The 15,626-nt window shown below is 30.0% G+C and overlaps 2 protein-coding genes across 4 annotated transcripts; both read right to left on the bottom strand.

Annotated features, from left to right (window-relative positions):
* Positions 1–1,210: 1,210 nt before the first annotated feature.
* Positions 1,211–3,978, bottom strand: LOC110620088. Of its 3 annotated transcripts, none has more exons than XM_021763666.2 (5): positions 3,633–3,978; positions 3,184–3,300; positions 2,949–3,053; positions 2,193–2,474; positions 1,211–2,111 (listed from the first exon to the last, which is right to left on the bottom strand). In XM_021763666.2, the coding sequence occupies exons 1-5, from the start codon at positions 3,858–3,860 to the stop codon at positions 1,356–1,358; spliced, it is 1,488 nt and encodes a 495-aa protein (XP_021619358.1). In that variant the 5' UTR covers positions 3,861–3,978; the 3' UTR covers positions 1,211–1,355. The 3 variants fall into 3 exon arrangements, with proteins under 3 accessions (XP_021619358.1, XP_021619360.1, XP_021619359.1); XM_021763668.2 differs by having other exon boundaries at positions 2,196–2,474; XM_021763667.2 differs by having other exon boundaries at positions 2,949–3,050.
* A 9,331-nt stretch (positions 3,979–13,309) lies between these two features.
* LOC110619995 (universal stress protein A-like protein) lies at positions 13,310–14,897 on the bottom strand. Its single transcript, XM_021763531.2, has 4 exons — positions 14,678–14,897; positions 14,251–14,354; positions 14,064–14,182; positions 13,310–13,625 (listed from the first exon to the last, which is right to left on the bottom strand). Exons 1-4 carry the CDS (start codon positions 14,862–14,864, stop codon positions 13,526–13,528), a joined length of 510 nt encoding a protein of 169 aa, XP_021619223.1. The 5' UTR covers positions 14,865–14,897; the 3' UTR covers positions 13,310–13,525.
* Between the last annotated feature and the right edge of the window lie 729 nt (positions 14,898–15,626).

The following is a 15,626-nucleotide window of genomic DNA, read 5'->3' as shown; positions in this document are numbered from 1 at the left end:
TATCATACAAAAATATCAAATTTAAAATTATAAATTAACTATAATTTTTTTAAAAATTTTTCTTATCTTCTCAAACAGGTAAAATAATTTTATTTCCCTTCCATCCAAACAAACGTAACACAGTGAAATATATTACCACCATGTGAAGATGGCCAAACAAGAGCTCATCATTAGACAATGTTTCCGACAAGCAATCTAAAAAGAAAACCAACTCACAAGGAGCTGTCTTTAATTTGATTTTGTTTCCATGTTGTCACCTGTATCCATCTGCTTGACTTCTTTTCCAAAATCAACATGAATCACATAAATTCAAATGTCTAATCTATGAATTAATATACTCCACGCCCGTCACCTGGGTTGCTAGCGGCTTTTGCCAGTTCTCTCCAGAATTCCCACGTTGTATCATGCATGAACTTTAAAAACTCCTTTGAACTGAGTTGTAGCTCTGATTCATTCTCTTGATTTTTCTTAAGAAAAATTATCATGTGATCTCTGTAATATAAAAAAATTAATTAGTTAATTTTTTAATTTTAAAAAATACATTAGTATTTTAAGTAATTTATTAATTAGTTTATTTATTAATTTTAACTATTAAATATTATACAAAAGTCTAAAATATTTTTAAATATAAAGAGATTAGTTATTAGACTTTTTACAAAATTGAAAAATCAGCTAATAAATTTTTTTAAATTATAAAAACTAAATAGTAAAGTATTTAACAATTAAAATAAATAAAATTTTAAAATATAAGAAATATTTAATACAATATACTATCAGGGCATTGCAAGATTAAGCAGAGGAGGATATGGGATCCCATCCCACAGCCAGGAAAAGAAAAATTGTGATCATCATCTCAATTCTCAAAATGCTGTTGTAGTGATGTCTTTTATCTGTGTAGCCATGAAGTGCCGGTTTCTGCACCCACCAAGAAACTAATCTACCTGTCTTTTTCCTCCTCCACAGCCTAGATCAAAGAAAGCCCAGTTGAATACATTTAAGAGAAACATGCCCTCTGAATGCAAATTAAACCACCCGATAGAGATTTAACTACGTACTTACGAAAGAAAAAAACTAGTGCTCATATATAACGCTTATACAAACATTCCTTTTAGTTGGCTTTTTGAGGTTAATTTTGATCGAAATAAATTGAAATTTCTGGCAATAGGGTTTCTTCTTAATACTTTGTATTAAGTTGTCATCAAGCTTCTCAGAAGTTCAACTACTTTCATTTCATTATAGTAAAATAAAAATGGAAACTATATTTCCATTCAACATAATTGCTACTACAAGTTCAGCTTCACATAATAAGGATAGTAAAATACATGACCTGGCTGAAGTAGACTACTCAAATATTTCTACAGGCTAAAGTTCTTTCCAAAGTGCTTCCAATCACCATTGTATTGAACAAGCATCTGATCGGCTCGAACCCAATTATCATCCGCTTCTTTGATTTCCTTTTCCAAGCTTCTCCACTCTTCCAGAGCTCTAGATGCTTCTTGATTCGTCTTTTCCAAGTTCAACGCAACTGAGTTCCTTTGAAGAAGCAGCTCCTCCTTTTTGGTGATTAAAAGTTGGATCTGAGCATCTATTTCAGCTGCTGCAGATTCAAGTTTAGAGAATTCAGCTTCCAAGGAACCGAGTTGCTCTTGGTATTGATCCAATTTTGTATCAAGAATTTTGGTTTTCTCTGGGAGAGATGTCCTTTGGGCCCTAGCAGCCTCTGCCAATGATACAGCATTTGGTACATCCTCTTTGAACTGTGCCAAGAGAGAAATTACGTCCTCTAGGTTTGATCTCTCGAGTGGATTAGAAGTGAGTTGGATAAGTCCGAGAGCAGTCCTCTCAACATTGTCAAAGGCCTCCGCATGGTATATATCCTCCAACGACATATTAAGGAAAGTAGCCATTACTTTCCTTTGTTGTTGTAAAATGTCAGAGCCAAGAACTACACTGACGGTGCATTCATTGTTTAATGGAGAGTTCAAGATCTTGGCCCTGCTGGATAGCTCAGCAAGCAAGTTCTTGGACAACATTTGCATATTTGAAAATTTTTGAGCTGATATTGATGATTCCGTTGTGTTGGAGGGAAGGGCATTCGGTGGGGTTTGAGCCTGAATTCGAGAAAAATGCTTAAAGTTAACATCCTGAAAATTCACAAAAAATTCAAGGAGATGAAGAAGGAAGAAGATCACCACTGGAAGGGGTCTAATTTTGGGAAAAGTTAGACGACGTCTTTTGCTAGCCTGTTGGTTACTTGTCATAGTTTGCGGTTGTCCAGCTTCTGCCAGTGGTTCAGATGCATCAATTATCGGAGTAGTCGTCTGTATGGTTGAAGCTTTTTCATGTAGTGGAGATGGAGAGACCTCAAGTATTGGACTGCTAACTATTTCCTTTAGTGATTTTATTTCTTCTTTTCTTGAGGGAGATAGAGTAACCTGAAGAGTTGGTATTGTTATCTCATGCACCAGTTGTTCCTGTAAAACAAAAGTGAATCTTGGAACTGAAAATGGAAGAGATAATATGATTAACAAAATCATGTGTAAAGTCAACTATCCTCGTGCTGACAAACATAACTGCTAGTTCTTACAGATGCCTCGTAGTAGAACTCCATGACATTTAAGGCTATTTTGCAACCCAATTGAATTTGTTTAATTGAATTTCTTCATGCAATGTTTAAACAGAAGAAATTTCAATGATTTGAATTGTTTGTGACAAAGAAACACTCAACCTAGAAGTTCAAGCTTATAGGCAAAGACTGAGAATAGTTTACATCTCTAACACACATAACATCCCTCGAGAAGACGACTACCATAACTATGTTAATTGATAAGAAAAAAAAAACAGAAACAGATAAGAAAAGTAACAGATATCAAGGATGCACAATCAAGATCACAATGGACACAGCTTGTTTCATGTTGGAGCAAGCTCAAACTGAGAATTCAACTTACAAAAATCTTCTGTCGAGAATTTTGTCTTGATATTGAATCTGATTTTGTCTCTGGAACTATTGTTGTTTTCACAGCTTCAGATACATCAGCTTGCATTTCTCCCTTCTAAGCATCAAAATTCAAAACAAAAGAAAGCCAATCATAAATTTATCACTCTTAATATGCACAAAACTCCATTAATTGACAAAAATCCAAAATCCATATTGATTTTTATTGAATTAGGAGTTCAACTCACAGTAATCTCTTGGGACACAGCATTTCCAGGTGGAAACACTGATTCTGTTTCTGTCACCTCCTTTATCTCCATAGCTTTTGCTTGTCCAGATTGCTGTTCTTCTGTTGCGGAATCAACCTAAAAGAAAGCCAATAAGCAAATATATTTATATAACAGCTAGAAGAGGCATTAATCTTCTTTTTTAGCAAAAGGGTGAAGTCAAATCAGGTAATTTTATCATGCATTTCTAATACCCTTTCAATTTTTTATGCCAAAGAGACGCTAAAAATTTCAAATTGAGATGATAAGCACCATAATCATTTCAAAACAATCAAAAGTTTCAAAAAAATTAGTACTGAGAAACAAAAGGCACAATCTTCTTTTTGCCAGTAATTTGAACTGTCTAAAATTTCCCAAAATAGTATAATGACTATTAACTCGGAGAGAAAGAAATGAAGCAAGAAGCTTACTCTGACTTGATCTTGGGATTGAAATGCTGCGTTTTGGTTGCATTTCTTCTTATTCTTCTTCTTTCTCTTCTTCCTTCTCATGGAAGCTCGAGCTTCAATTATGTCTTTGAGGTACTCAAAGCCATGGATATCAGAATGCTCAGCTATCCTCTTCTCCTTGTCATCATTCGCTGCTTCATCATCTTCACTGCTTGTTAGGAGTATCACAGCATCAGTATTGATTTCCATGTTGGGTTTCTTACTCCTCACTCAAATTTCTAATTTTTCCGCATTTTCCTTTCGCGGACAAGGGAAGGCCGAGAACGAGAAAGCCGACGGTGCACTGCAACACTTCTGATTCTGTCTACTGGATTATTCACCCTCGAAATTACGAAAAGCTCCTTATGGTTTTTTAAAATATTAAAAAATTAAAAAACCTATTTTAACCCTTCAATTAAAGTCTCATTTACAAAATTCTATTTAAAATCAAATTGAATAAATAAATTAAAAATTAAAATTTTAATATTTATAAAAATTAAATTAAATTAATTTTAATTAAAAATTAAATTAAATTAAATTAATTTGATTCACTTTGATTTAATTAATTTAAATTTTTAATAAATTTTTAATTTTTATATTTTATTTTTAATATTTTAAAATTTAATTAAAATATTTTAATTTTAATATAATCTAATATCTTTATATTATTAAAAATAATATATTATTATTAGTAATCACTTCGGTTCAATTTTTTTAATTTATTTTTATTAAAATTAAAATGAATTAAAATAATCAAAATTTTTAAAATTAAAAATTAAATCATACTAAAATAAATTAATTTATTTTTATTAAAATTAAAATGAATTAAAATAATTAAAATTTTTAAAATTAAAAATTAAATCATACTGAAATAAATAAAAAATTAAATTAAAATTTTAAATTAATACAGTTCAATTATTTTTTTAGTTTGAACCGAATATTTTTTAAGTCTACCTTAAATATAAACACGTAATTATATACACAATTAATTTTTTTAGATAAAATAAATTTAATTGTATTTTTAATAAAAATAAATAAATATCAAATAAATTTTTTATTTCTTGAAAATAGTACGATGGCGAAAATTTTATTTTAATTTTTAAGATATAAATTAATAATTGTATAAAAATTTATTTTTTTAGATTTAAATAAGCAAATTAACTATTAAAATAAGTCTAATTTTATTTTTGATAAAAAAAACTATAAAATAACTCAAATAAATTTTTAAAATTTTTAAAATATATTAAATATGCTCTAAAGGAATATATATATATATGATCTTTGAATTTTAAAACGGTACAAAATGTGCTCTTGAATTTTTTAAAAAATTTATTTAATCTGTTTTAACAATTAAAGGATTTATTCGAATCTAAAAGTTTTAAGAATTTATATAACTATTTACGTATAAATTTTTAAAGTCTAAAACATGCCCTTTGCCTATTACAATATAATCGGTTAATTGTTTTTTTTGTTTTTCAATTTTGAATTCTTGAATTTAAATTTGCATCAAATATCTTATTTTTTGAAATTTAAAAGGTAATGGATATTAAAGTTAATTAAAGATAAAATAAAATAAAAATTCCAAAAATTAAAATTATGTTTTTTAAATTGATATTTAAATTACTGAAATTTTTTAATAGTAACCTTTATTTTATATTTAAATTTGAAAATTTTAGTGACCAAATAAGATTTTTAAATTTTAAATTCTAAAATTATTCTATACAAATTTAATAATTAAAATATCAATTTCAAAGAGTTTTTCTTTCCACAGGTGGAACTGCGTATCGGCTTATCAAATTCATTCTTGCTACATGATCTTATCTTATAGTGACAGCTCATGACTTATTTTGACCGATAGTCGTGTTATATCAGAGGTCCCTCTGCTGGTCTTTGATTTTTCAGATCTTGTCTTATAGTGACAGCTCATAACTTATTTTGTCCGATGGTTGTGTTATATCAGAGGTCCCTCATCCGCCTAACCTTTTGAACTTTTGGGAAAGCAGGTCATATGCTAATGTGCATGATATTTTTTCTTTCTAACCCTTTTTTTTTAAACTGACTGCCTTACTCACTTTTTGTTTTATGCAGATATAGGTGAATCAAGGAACAAGTTTGCTGAGGTGGCACGTGCTGCCTGAAAGGGTATGATCGGACTACCACCTAACCGAGGTCGCCATGCTGAGGAGGTCATCATGCTTCCTCCTCTCCCTTATTCCCCTACAATTGAGGAACTAGCCCCCATACAACCTGAGTCTTCCACGAGGGGTGAACTTAAAGCAGTTCTTACCCAAACCAGAATATCACAAGGAGAGGCTGAAGCAGAAGTCAAGTGGCCTCGAGGCATCCAGCACCTGGCGGTGGCTTTGACTTGAACAACCTCTCTTCTCGAGGTGCTCCAGTTGTATGTCCTAATAGCTACGAACACCCTACGGTCTGGAGATCGTCATCGCCTGAATGCTGTAGAGATAAACGATCTTTGTGACAACATCATTCACTTTGCAATGGAGAGCGCCATGTGTGCATACATGGCCAAGGAGTGGAACAAGGCTTTCATGCAACAGATGGGGCACAGGAGATGGATAAAAGCCTCCTACAGGAGGAGTGCTTGAGGTTGAAGGCTCAGATTAAAGAGGTGAAAAATACGATGAAAGAGACACTGAAATCGGTTGATAAACTCTAAGTTTACCTAGACGAGGCTAACACTTCGAAGCTTGCCTTTGAGAACCGGGCTAAGATAGTGAAGGATCAGGTGGCTATTCCTCAACGCCAAGTCCAAGAGCTGTAGTCTCAAGCAGAGGAGGCTCGAGCCGCCGCAGATAGAGTGGTTGAACTGGAGACTGAGTTTCAGGAGACGGCGGCCCGGGGTGGGGAGATATTCATACAAGGTCAATACTCTGTCAAGAAGGAGCTCATTAAGAGATTTCTAACAAAGAACTTCTCCTAGATCAACGACATCTTCTCTGATGAGGACAAGGATGAAGAAGGGGAGAAAGCTGAAGACAACTGGATCTCCATAGATGTATAAGATAATGTAATAGAGACTCAGGAGGAGTCTGAGGATGTCTCCTCTTGTAATTTACTTTTTATATAACGAAATATTTCTTTTATCCTCGTCTTTACATTTGCCATGTTAGGATCGGTAATGGACCATAGCAAAAATCTAGTCAAATATTTTTATTAACTTGATCAACTTTATTAATGGTGCTAACACCTGATCAAATTCTTGGTAATACTCGCCTTTTACCAAAAAAATGACTTGAATAAAATTAGTGGGACATAACACCTAGTCTTCAATTCTGGCACATACCTGCCTTGTGGCCTTGACGCAAAAATCACCCTAAAAACAACTTTGATCTTCCATGGTACTAACTCTCGGTCATAAAAATGCCTTAGCAATTTTATTAAATGGGATCAAAACCCGATCATGGGTTTGGCGAATACCCACTTTGTGATTTAGGTATAAAATACCTTAGACATTTTTATATGAGATTAATACCTGGTCAGTGAGCCTAACGAATACTCGCCTTATGATTTAGGTATAAAGTACTTTATAAATTTTTATATGGGACTAACGCCTAGTCATTGAGCCTGAAAAATACCCTCCTTGAGGCCTGATTGTAAAATGCCTTAGAGACTTTTTGTGAAACGGGACTAATGCCTAGTCCTGTGGCCTGGCTAATACCTGCCTTGTGGCCTTTCTTGTCTCCTTCCTATCCTGACTTCTCTAGCTTTTGGTTTTACTTTTGACTCGTCCTTTTATTCTCTTTCAATGCTCGGACTTCATCATCCAACTTTACATACTTTTGGACTTTTTTATTAGTTGTTGGTACGTAGCTATTGGACTCTTGATTAGAGAATCCATAAATTTAATGTTGCGCGTTCTTTTTTACAATGTTTCATATACTATCTCATGATTTAATTCCCCCACCTGTATTGTTTTTGCATTGAACCATGTGATAAATCTCCTTAAAGACTTGTCATCTTCTTGGTGGATTTCTGCAAGACAGATGAGAGTTTTTTAGGAGGCATACAAGTAATAAACTTGAATTTAAATAATATAGCAAATTGTGTAAAGTTCTGAATTGAACCTGAACTCAGATATTGATAATATTTTTTAGCCAAGTCTGTGAGTATTGATAGAAACACTCGGTACAACACGAAATTATTGACATCTTGAAACTGCATGGTTGTCTTTAAAATAGTAAGGTGACTTCTGGGATCTGCTGTTTCGTTCTGGGATCTGATGTTCCGTCGTATTTGTCCAAATTTGAAAGTTTAAATTTAGCAGAAAATTTTTCTACCAAAATCTCTTTTGAAAGAGACAAGATATTGTACAGCCCATAATCGTTCTCCTACTTCTTTTGATACTTTTATATGGCATGTATTAGCTTCCAGTCAACACTATTTGAAGTCTCGTCCGGCAACTCTTCATACGGTGGTGTTGGTGCATTCCCACCTTTGTGTTGTCCTTGTCGCTCTTGCTGAGAAGGTGTTTATGTGGGTTTTGTTGTTGCTGTCTGGGACTTGTTGGTTTTGGGCATGCTTTGGTTTGATCCCTTCTCTCTTTGGTTTGTTGCTTTGAGTTTGTTGGCGATGTGAATTGTGGTCACTGGCGGTTGTTGCAGGCTATGACGGGATTGTCAAAGTGGTCTGGGTTCCAATGCTTGTGGGCTGGGTTTTCTTTTTTGGATAGGTTTAGTTTTTAGTTTGGGCCTCTAACATTTATGTATGGGCTATGGTAGGCCTTATTGTTCTCTTTGCCCAATTGTTTGAAATGAAAATAATACATGATAAAAATTTAATAGTAATTTAAATTTAAAATTTATATCAAAATAAATTATTCTAATATCACTTAATTAGGATTTTTTAATTCATTATTGGATTTTGTTAATATTTTATTTTTAATTACGCCAAAGAGTTTGTATTAGGAAATTTTATTATTTAAAAAAGACAATTATAAAAAATAAAAAACTATGTTGAATATCATTGTAAAAATATATTTTTAGAAGAAGGATCGAAGAGTATCCTTTCGAAAAAGTGAAAATAAATCACTTTTTATTAAATCTTAAAAGTAGATTAATTAATAATTTAAGGAATTGTTTAGTAATATTAGCTTTTTTTAAGTAGGTAATGAATATTTTAGTAATATAGTCAAATATTATAAAAATAATTAATTTCACTTTTTTTAATTTTAAATATTAATATTTTAATTAAATTAAAATATTAAATCCTACATTTTAAAATTATTGTGATAGAGCATAATTTAGACTAATTTATCATGACATTATTGATTTTAATTTACATCTGTTCTGCCTAATTTTGTGGTTTTGATCTTATTTTGCAGACATTAGGGGTAAATAGACAATATGGTGAAAATACTCTTAAAACTGCCAAAAAGTGCTAAATATGGAAAGTGTCAAATAAGAAAAGTTTTTAAATAAGAAAAGTGTCAAATAAGAAAAGTGCAGAAGCAAAAACAGATAAGGAAAGCGCACTCAGCAGATTATTTGAAATTCAAATTGAAGATCTTTATTTCCTTGTTCAAAGATGTGCAGACACCTCAGCAGTCAGTTTTTCCTATTTAGGAAACAAGATCTTAAGAAGACGCACTTGCCTCTCTTGCTTTCAGCATTCAATATTTGAAATTCAAACGAAGGCTCCACTTAAAAAGGAAAGTTTGGACAGCATCTCTTTTCTTCTGCACAACCTTGCCGCGCGCCTCTTTCCTTCTGAGAGCCAATCCGCGCGCCTCCTGCCTTCTGAGAGCCTTGTCGCATGCCTCTTTCCTTTTCAGACACAACTTGGATAGCAAGTAAAGACCTAGAGCAATACTTTCAACTATAAAAAGACACATAAGGAGCCTCTCCATATTTTTTCTACTCTCCCTTGGACACACTTATGGGATTGCAAGTGGCACCATCTCTTCTTCTTCCTTTCTTTATTTTTGGTTTTTGTTTCAACTATGAGTGGTTGAAATCTTTTATTCTAATTGAAAAATTAAGTGATACTTTAGTTGTTTTATGGATTGGGAGATCTGAACATAAGTTATTTATCTTTTGTTATCCAATATTTATGCAATTTCATGCTTAATTCCATTATTGTTTTGTTATTTTGATCAATGTGGCCAATTGATTTTTTATTGCAAGGTAATATATTATTAGTTTGAATAATTTTGAGTTTGTAATTGCTTGGATTGTTTAAACACAAGAACACTTGGTGTAAAAACTAAGGAAATTGCATAATCTAGTAATATCACCATACGTTTGGGTAGCTAGGATTAGATCTCTCTATTTCTTAATGCAATTGACAGTTGTTTTGATGCCTAAGGCCCAAGGACGTTTCTTGGAAATTTGTTGATTAGTGATTAATTAGAGGATGTTCCCTAATTGGTTTATGATTAAGAAGAGACATGGTGGTGAGAAGCGTTTTCCATTTCCATAACTAATCTATTGAATTAATAAAAAAAATATAAGTTTCAATGATCAATCCCAACAACTAAAGTGGAATCAATTCTTCAACTAAATCTTTCTTATTATTGATTTCTCTTTATTTTTATTATTCGCTTTACTTTTATTGCTTTCAGTTTTAGATCAATTGAATCAATCTTAAAACCCCCCAATTTAATTTCAGTTTATTTACTTTCAGTTTATCTCGTTTCAATTTACTTCTCTTTCAGTTTATTTTTGTTTCAGTTAATTCTCTTAGTTTTGATAAGGAAAATAGGTTAGTTCTCAATTACCCGTGTGTTCGATCAATTTATTCTCTCAGTTTATTTACTTTCAGTTTACCTCGTTTCATTTTATTTCTCTTTCAATTTATTTTTATTTCAGTTTATTTTTAATCGATTTCGACAATTGTGAGTCATATTGAAATTAGAACTTAGAATAGCATTTCTCATGTCATAGTCGATCAACTTTATTGTTGGGCCTTTCATAACGGTAGATTGATAGTGGAGTAATGGGCCACCTAAAAAAAATTATTTATTTTAAAATTTTATAAGTAAAAGTTTAACATTGATCACTTGCGATCCGGATCCAGATGATGACACGTGGATCGACATACAAGGTTTGGGGGGTAAATATACTCGGCGTAACAGATAGAGATATTAATGAAATTGAATGGTATTTTTAAAGGAATTAAGGTTGGAATTGCAGTGAGGTTATGACATCTGTCAAAGATAAAATAAATTCCGTGAAAAGGGTATATATATTTGATTGTAAATGTCTCCTCAAAACCAAATAAATTTTGTAAACAGCTGATTAATAATAAAAAGTTAACTTATTTAATATTTAATCGATTAAATCTATAACATCTCTGCACTATATATATTATATTAAAACTATTATAACATGTATAATTAAAATGTGGTACAAATATCATTGATATCGAAATTAAGTGAGCTCGACAAATCAATAATAAAATTTTAAGTTTTTGCAGGTTGTATACTCCATTGGCATGATCGAGCATATCAGTTTTATCATAATTAATAGGGTTTATGGTAAGGTGTACATTAACCTTGATTTGGGTGGGGCATACATTTTTTATGTTATCAAACATTAAATTAATATTTAATTTGACAATTTATTTATGCTCTTTGTTAATAATTATATTAAATGATATGATAATTTATAATATAATTTTTAAATTTTACCATGATTTACAATTTAATTCTTATCATTTTAATAGGAAATAATTAAATTTTTAAGGTTTTATTTTATTAATAAAATAATTTTTCTGTTAAAATTTACTATTAAATTATAACTATTTAATTTTTTAAATTTCACAGTCTATTTTTTTAATTTTAATAATTTATAATAATTTAATTTTATAATTTTAATATTTATAATAAATTAATCTTTTTAATTTGAGTTAATTTTTTAATTAGTAATAAATTATCAGCAAATTTAAAAAAATACTATTTAAAAAAAAAACTCAGGAATTAAATGGTTAAACACTGAATAGTGGATTTTGCTATATCTAAAACCTATACTGTAAATTACCTAAATGACATATAACATTTTCAACAATTACGTCTTTGCGTCTCTCTTCTGGAAAGGGGTTGAAATTGCTGCATTTGGTCAATTTCTTGTAAGCCTGCAGTCGAAGACTTTCTTTTGCATTAAGGCGTGTTTGGCTTTAGGTGTTTGACAAATCTTTTAAAAAATAGCTGATGGTTGGTGGATAGCTGCCTTTTACTATTAAAATTATTTATCATCAGCTTATTTAATTTTATATTGTATTTAAACTATATATAAATTAGTTATAATATTCATCCGTAGATGTATAAAAGCATAAAATATATTTTAATTATTATATAATATTATATAATATTTTAATAACTTTATCAATTTTAATAATAAATAAACATAATGTATATATTGCGGCATAAGGTGTATTTTACTGATTGACACACAGAGAGAGAACTAAGAGAAAGAGAGAAAGAAAAAGAGAAGACGACTCTGGCGGTGGATTCGCTTCACTTCGGCGACTTCTCTATTCGTAATTTTTTAGTAATCTTGTTCTGTGTTTGAATCGTGGATTTACATGTGAGGCTGTTATAATAGAAAATCTGATTTTCGTTTTCTTATTTGAGTTTCTTTGGTTGCTTTATTTAGTGAGATTTTATTTCAACAATAATCGACATCGAAATTTTAGTCGAAATTTTATATTTAGCTCCTTGAGATGGCTCCATATGAATAGAGTCGCTGGCTGCTTTATTTAGTGAGATTTTATTTAAATTTTAATTCTGTTTTATTTTTTTTATTTAAATTTTAATTCTATTTTTTTTTTTTTGTATTTTACAATTGAATATCGACACTGAAATTTTATGTTGGAATTTTGTGTTTAACTCTTTGAGGTGACTCTATAATTATATAAGATTAAAGTTGCCATGGACTAGTCTGATTTTCTGCAATCGTTGATGGATGGGCGCACCTGTGTTGGGTGATTATTTCTGTTTGCATAGTTGTTTCTTTGTCTGACTAGCTTTTCTTGGGGCATTTTATTGTTGCGATCGCTTTGCTTTGCCTGTGAAAGCGTAACAAAAGTTTTGTTTATTTAGCGTGGAGTTTTACATATTTAGCGTTTGTAGATTGTTTTGATAGGAGCGGTGAGCGGTGGCTTTGATTGCTGAGTCTTCTGATTGTTTTGAAACGAACATCGAAACCGTTTGATTGTTGGACTAAGCCAAGCCGGTTATCTGGATTCCTTAAATTGTCTTAAGCTTGATCCCTTTGTAATTTTGTCTGTTGGGCATTTTAAGTGCAAAATTTTCTTGCATTGATCTAAAAAAGTAAACATAATATACAGAATATATTTACCAAAAGCAGCTACTAACCACAATTAACTATTACCTACTAACCGTAAGCAACTCAATCATGTTGTTGAAAAACTTAAAACTTTTCTAACACCAGTGGAGATTTTATTAAAAATTGTTATATACTTTTACTAATAGCATCAATGAAAATTGCAACATTTACATTTAAGTTAAAAATTACAATTAAAAGGTTAAAATATTTACAAATACAATATTTATACGAAAAGAACCAAATCGTATGCTTAACAAAGTTAAATTCAATAATACTAAGTTGATTTGTACTTAAATTTAAAATCATTATTTTTTTAAAAAAAAATTGAGATTAAAAGTCATACTCTATTTAATAGAAACTCATATTCCAACTTTTTTATTTAAAAATTAAAAATTTCAGGGCACAGATCTATTGTCATCCTTCTTAGGTACAGAATAACATTAACAGTATATTATATTTCTTAACACAGCCACAACAACGAAAAAAAACGAAAACATTAAACAGCAGCAGAGTGCGTAACAAACAGAAGACTTTATTTAGGAGAACTGGGCAGAAATATGAAAACATTCACGGCTTGGTGGCGGTGGTCTCCTTGGGTGGCTTCACTATAAGGATGGGACATTTTGCATGATGTGCACAGTAGTCGCTTACACTTCCTAAGAAGGCCCTGCGTAACCATTTCATTTCCCTTATAAAATAAATAACAAACAAAACTAAACGGGTGAAGCTTTCAAACTATCTGAATTTTTAAAAATTTATTAATCCATCTGTACTTTAACATTATTCTATCAGAATATCTTTATATTTTATAAAATTCAAATTCTTTAATTTTTCTGTTAAAAAATTAATAATCATTTTGAATATTTATATTATTTCATCCTCATAATTTAATTAGATATATTATTTAACTATTATTTTTTAATTAAAGCTAAATTAAATTTATTAATTTTTTAATAGAAAAATTAAAATGTTCAATTTTATAAAATATATAAGAATTTTAATTAAATAATTTTAAGATAAATATATTTAGTTTTATTAGATGATATATAATAAAATAATGATTAATACAAAATTAAGTAATTAATGTGAGTTTATATAAAATCACCTCTTAATTTTGCCGAGGCCACGGCTGCCAACAACGAGGAGATCAACGTGGAGTTGTTCTGTAGCCTGACAAATCATGTCCTTTGGATCCCCTTCAAGGATCAGAGTTTCTTCTTTGATCTGTAAAAAAGTTTAATCAAAATTAATTAATAATTAATTATGATTCATTAAATTAACAGGTTAATTACCTTCTTTTTCCTGCACATTTTTACTCCTCGGGAGAGTATTGCTGCAGAACTTTCCTCCTGGGCTTTCTTTACGGACTCCATCACTGCAGGTGGCGTATAGAAAGCTGCCCATTATCAAAATTTACGGACTCCATTAGAGTAAGAAAGTTGAAGTTCTTAAAAAATATTAAAATTTTTTTTATTTAATTGTCAATATTTTAGATGGCTTTTTTTTAGATATATCAAAATCAATTAAGTTATTTCTCGATTCTCGATAAGTTTACTTTCAAACCAAATGAGATCTAAAAATTAAAAGATTTATAGTTAAAATATTTAATTTTTCTCAAAAAAAAAAAACTTAATTTTCAATATTAAGCAGGAACCTATACTCACAGTACAGTACAACTATGTTAGGTTATGGATGTGGGATATAAGAAGAAACCTTCACCTGCTCCGCCGGGACCGACAGGGTAGATGGCGGGGTGAAACGGCTGCTGAACGTGAACAAGCGTGAGCATCCCAGATTCTGAGCTGGATTCATTCGATGCTGTGATACCGTTGGTAAGATTATCAAGTGTCCACTGCAGAGCATAGAAGCTCCCTTCACTGTCATCAAGTGCTACTATAACCCTCATCTTTTGCTCTGCACCTCTCTCCTTATTTTTCCCTTCTCTCTATGCTCACAACTATATCTACATGAATCATATATAGAAAAAATAGTGTAATTAATATATATCTTTTTTAATATTAAATATTTAAAATAAATGGGTGTTTTTAATATTAAAATTTTGTTTGTTTTGCGTCATATTTTGAGTATTTGGGACATTTAAAAAATATTTTTTTATTAAATAAAAAATTAAATTAAATATTATTAAAATTTTATATATAAATTTATTAATATTTTTAAATTAAAATTAAAAATAAAAACAAATTATTTTATAGACAAATTTTTCGTTGTGCCTAAAATACACGTGTTTTAGATGGTAAAAATATATATTTTAAAAAAATAAATATATATGTATATGTAAAAATGAAAGCTTATAATTAAAAACTTAGTTTTTTTTTAATCATTTTGATTATATTGAATAAAATATATAATTGATAGTTAATTTATTGTCATAAAATTTTATTGATTATAATTTTAATAAGTAAAAATTTTAATTTATTATTTTTATATATTCGAAAGTTTGGCTTAATTTGCAGTGATACCAGACGGTAGGATTTGGACACATTAGGAGATAAGAAAGTTGATAAAAAACAAAGGAGAAGATTTGATGGAAATTTGATGTTATATGAAAACAGTTAATAATATTTAAATTAATATTTATACTAAATTTTAAAGAAAATTAAAATTAAAATGAAATATATAAAAATTTGTTTAAATGTAATAATTTCAT

Source organism: Manihot esculenta, chromosome 8 (genome assembly GCF_001659605.2).
Source record: "Manihot esculenta cultivar AM560-2 chromosome 8, M.esculenta_v8, whole genome shotgun sequence".
Classification (NCBI taxonomy): Eukaryota; Viridiplantae; Streptophyta; class Magnoliopsida; order Malpighiales; family Euphorbiaceae; genus Manihot; species Manihot esculenta.
The sequence above is the reverse complement of the archived record's forward strand: the minus strand, read 5'-3'. Positions and strand labels throughout refer to the sequence as shown.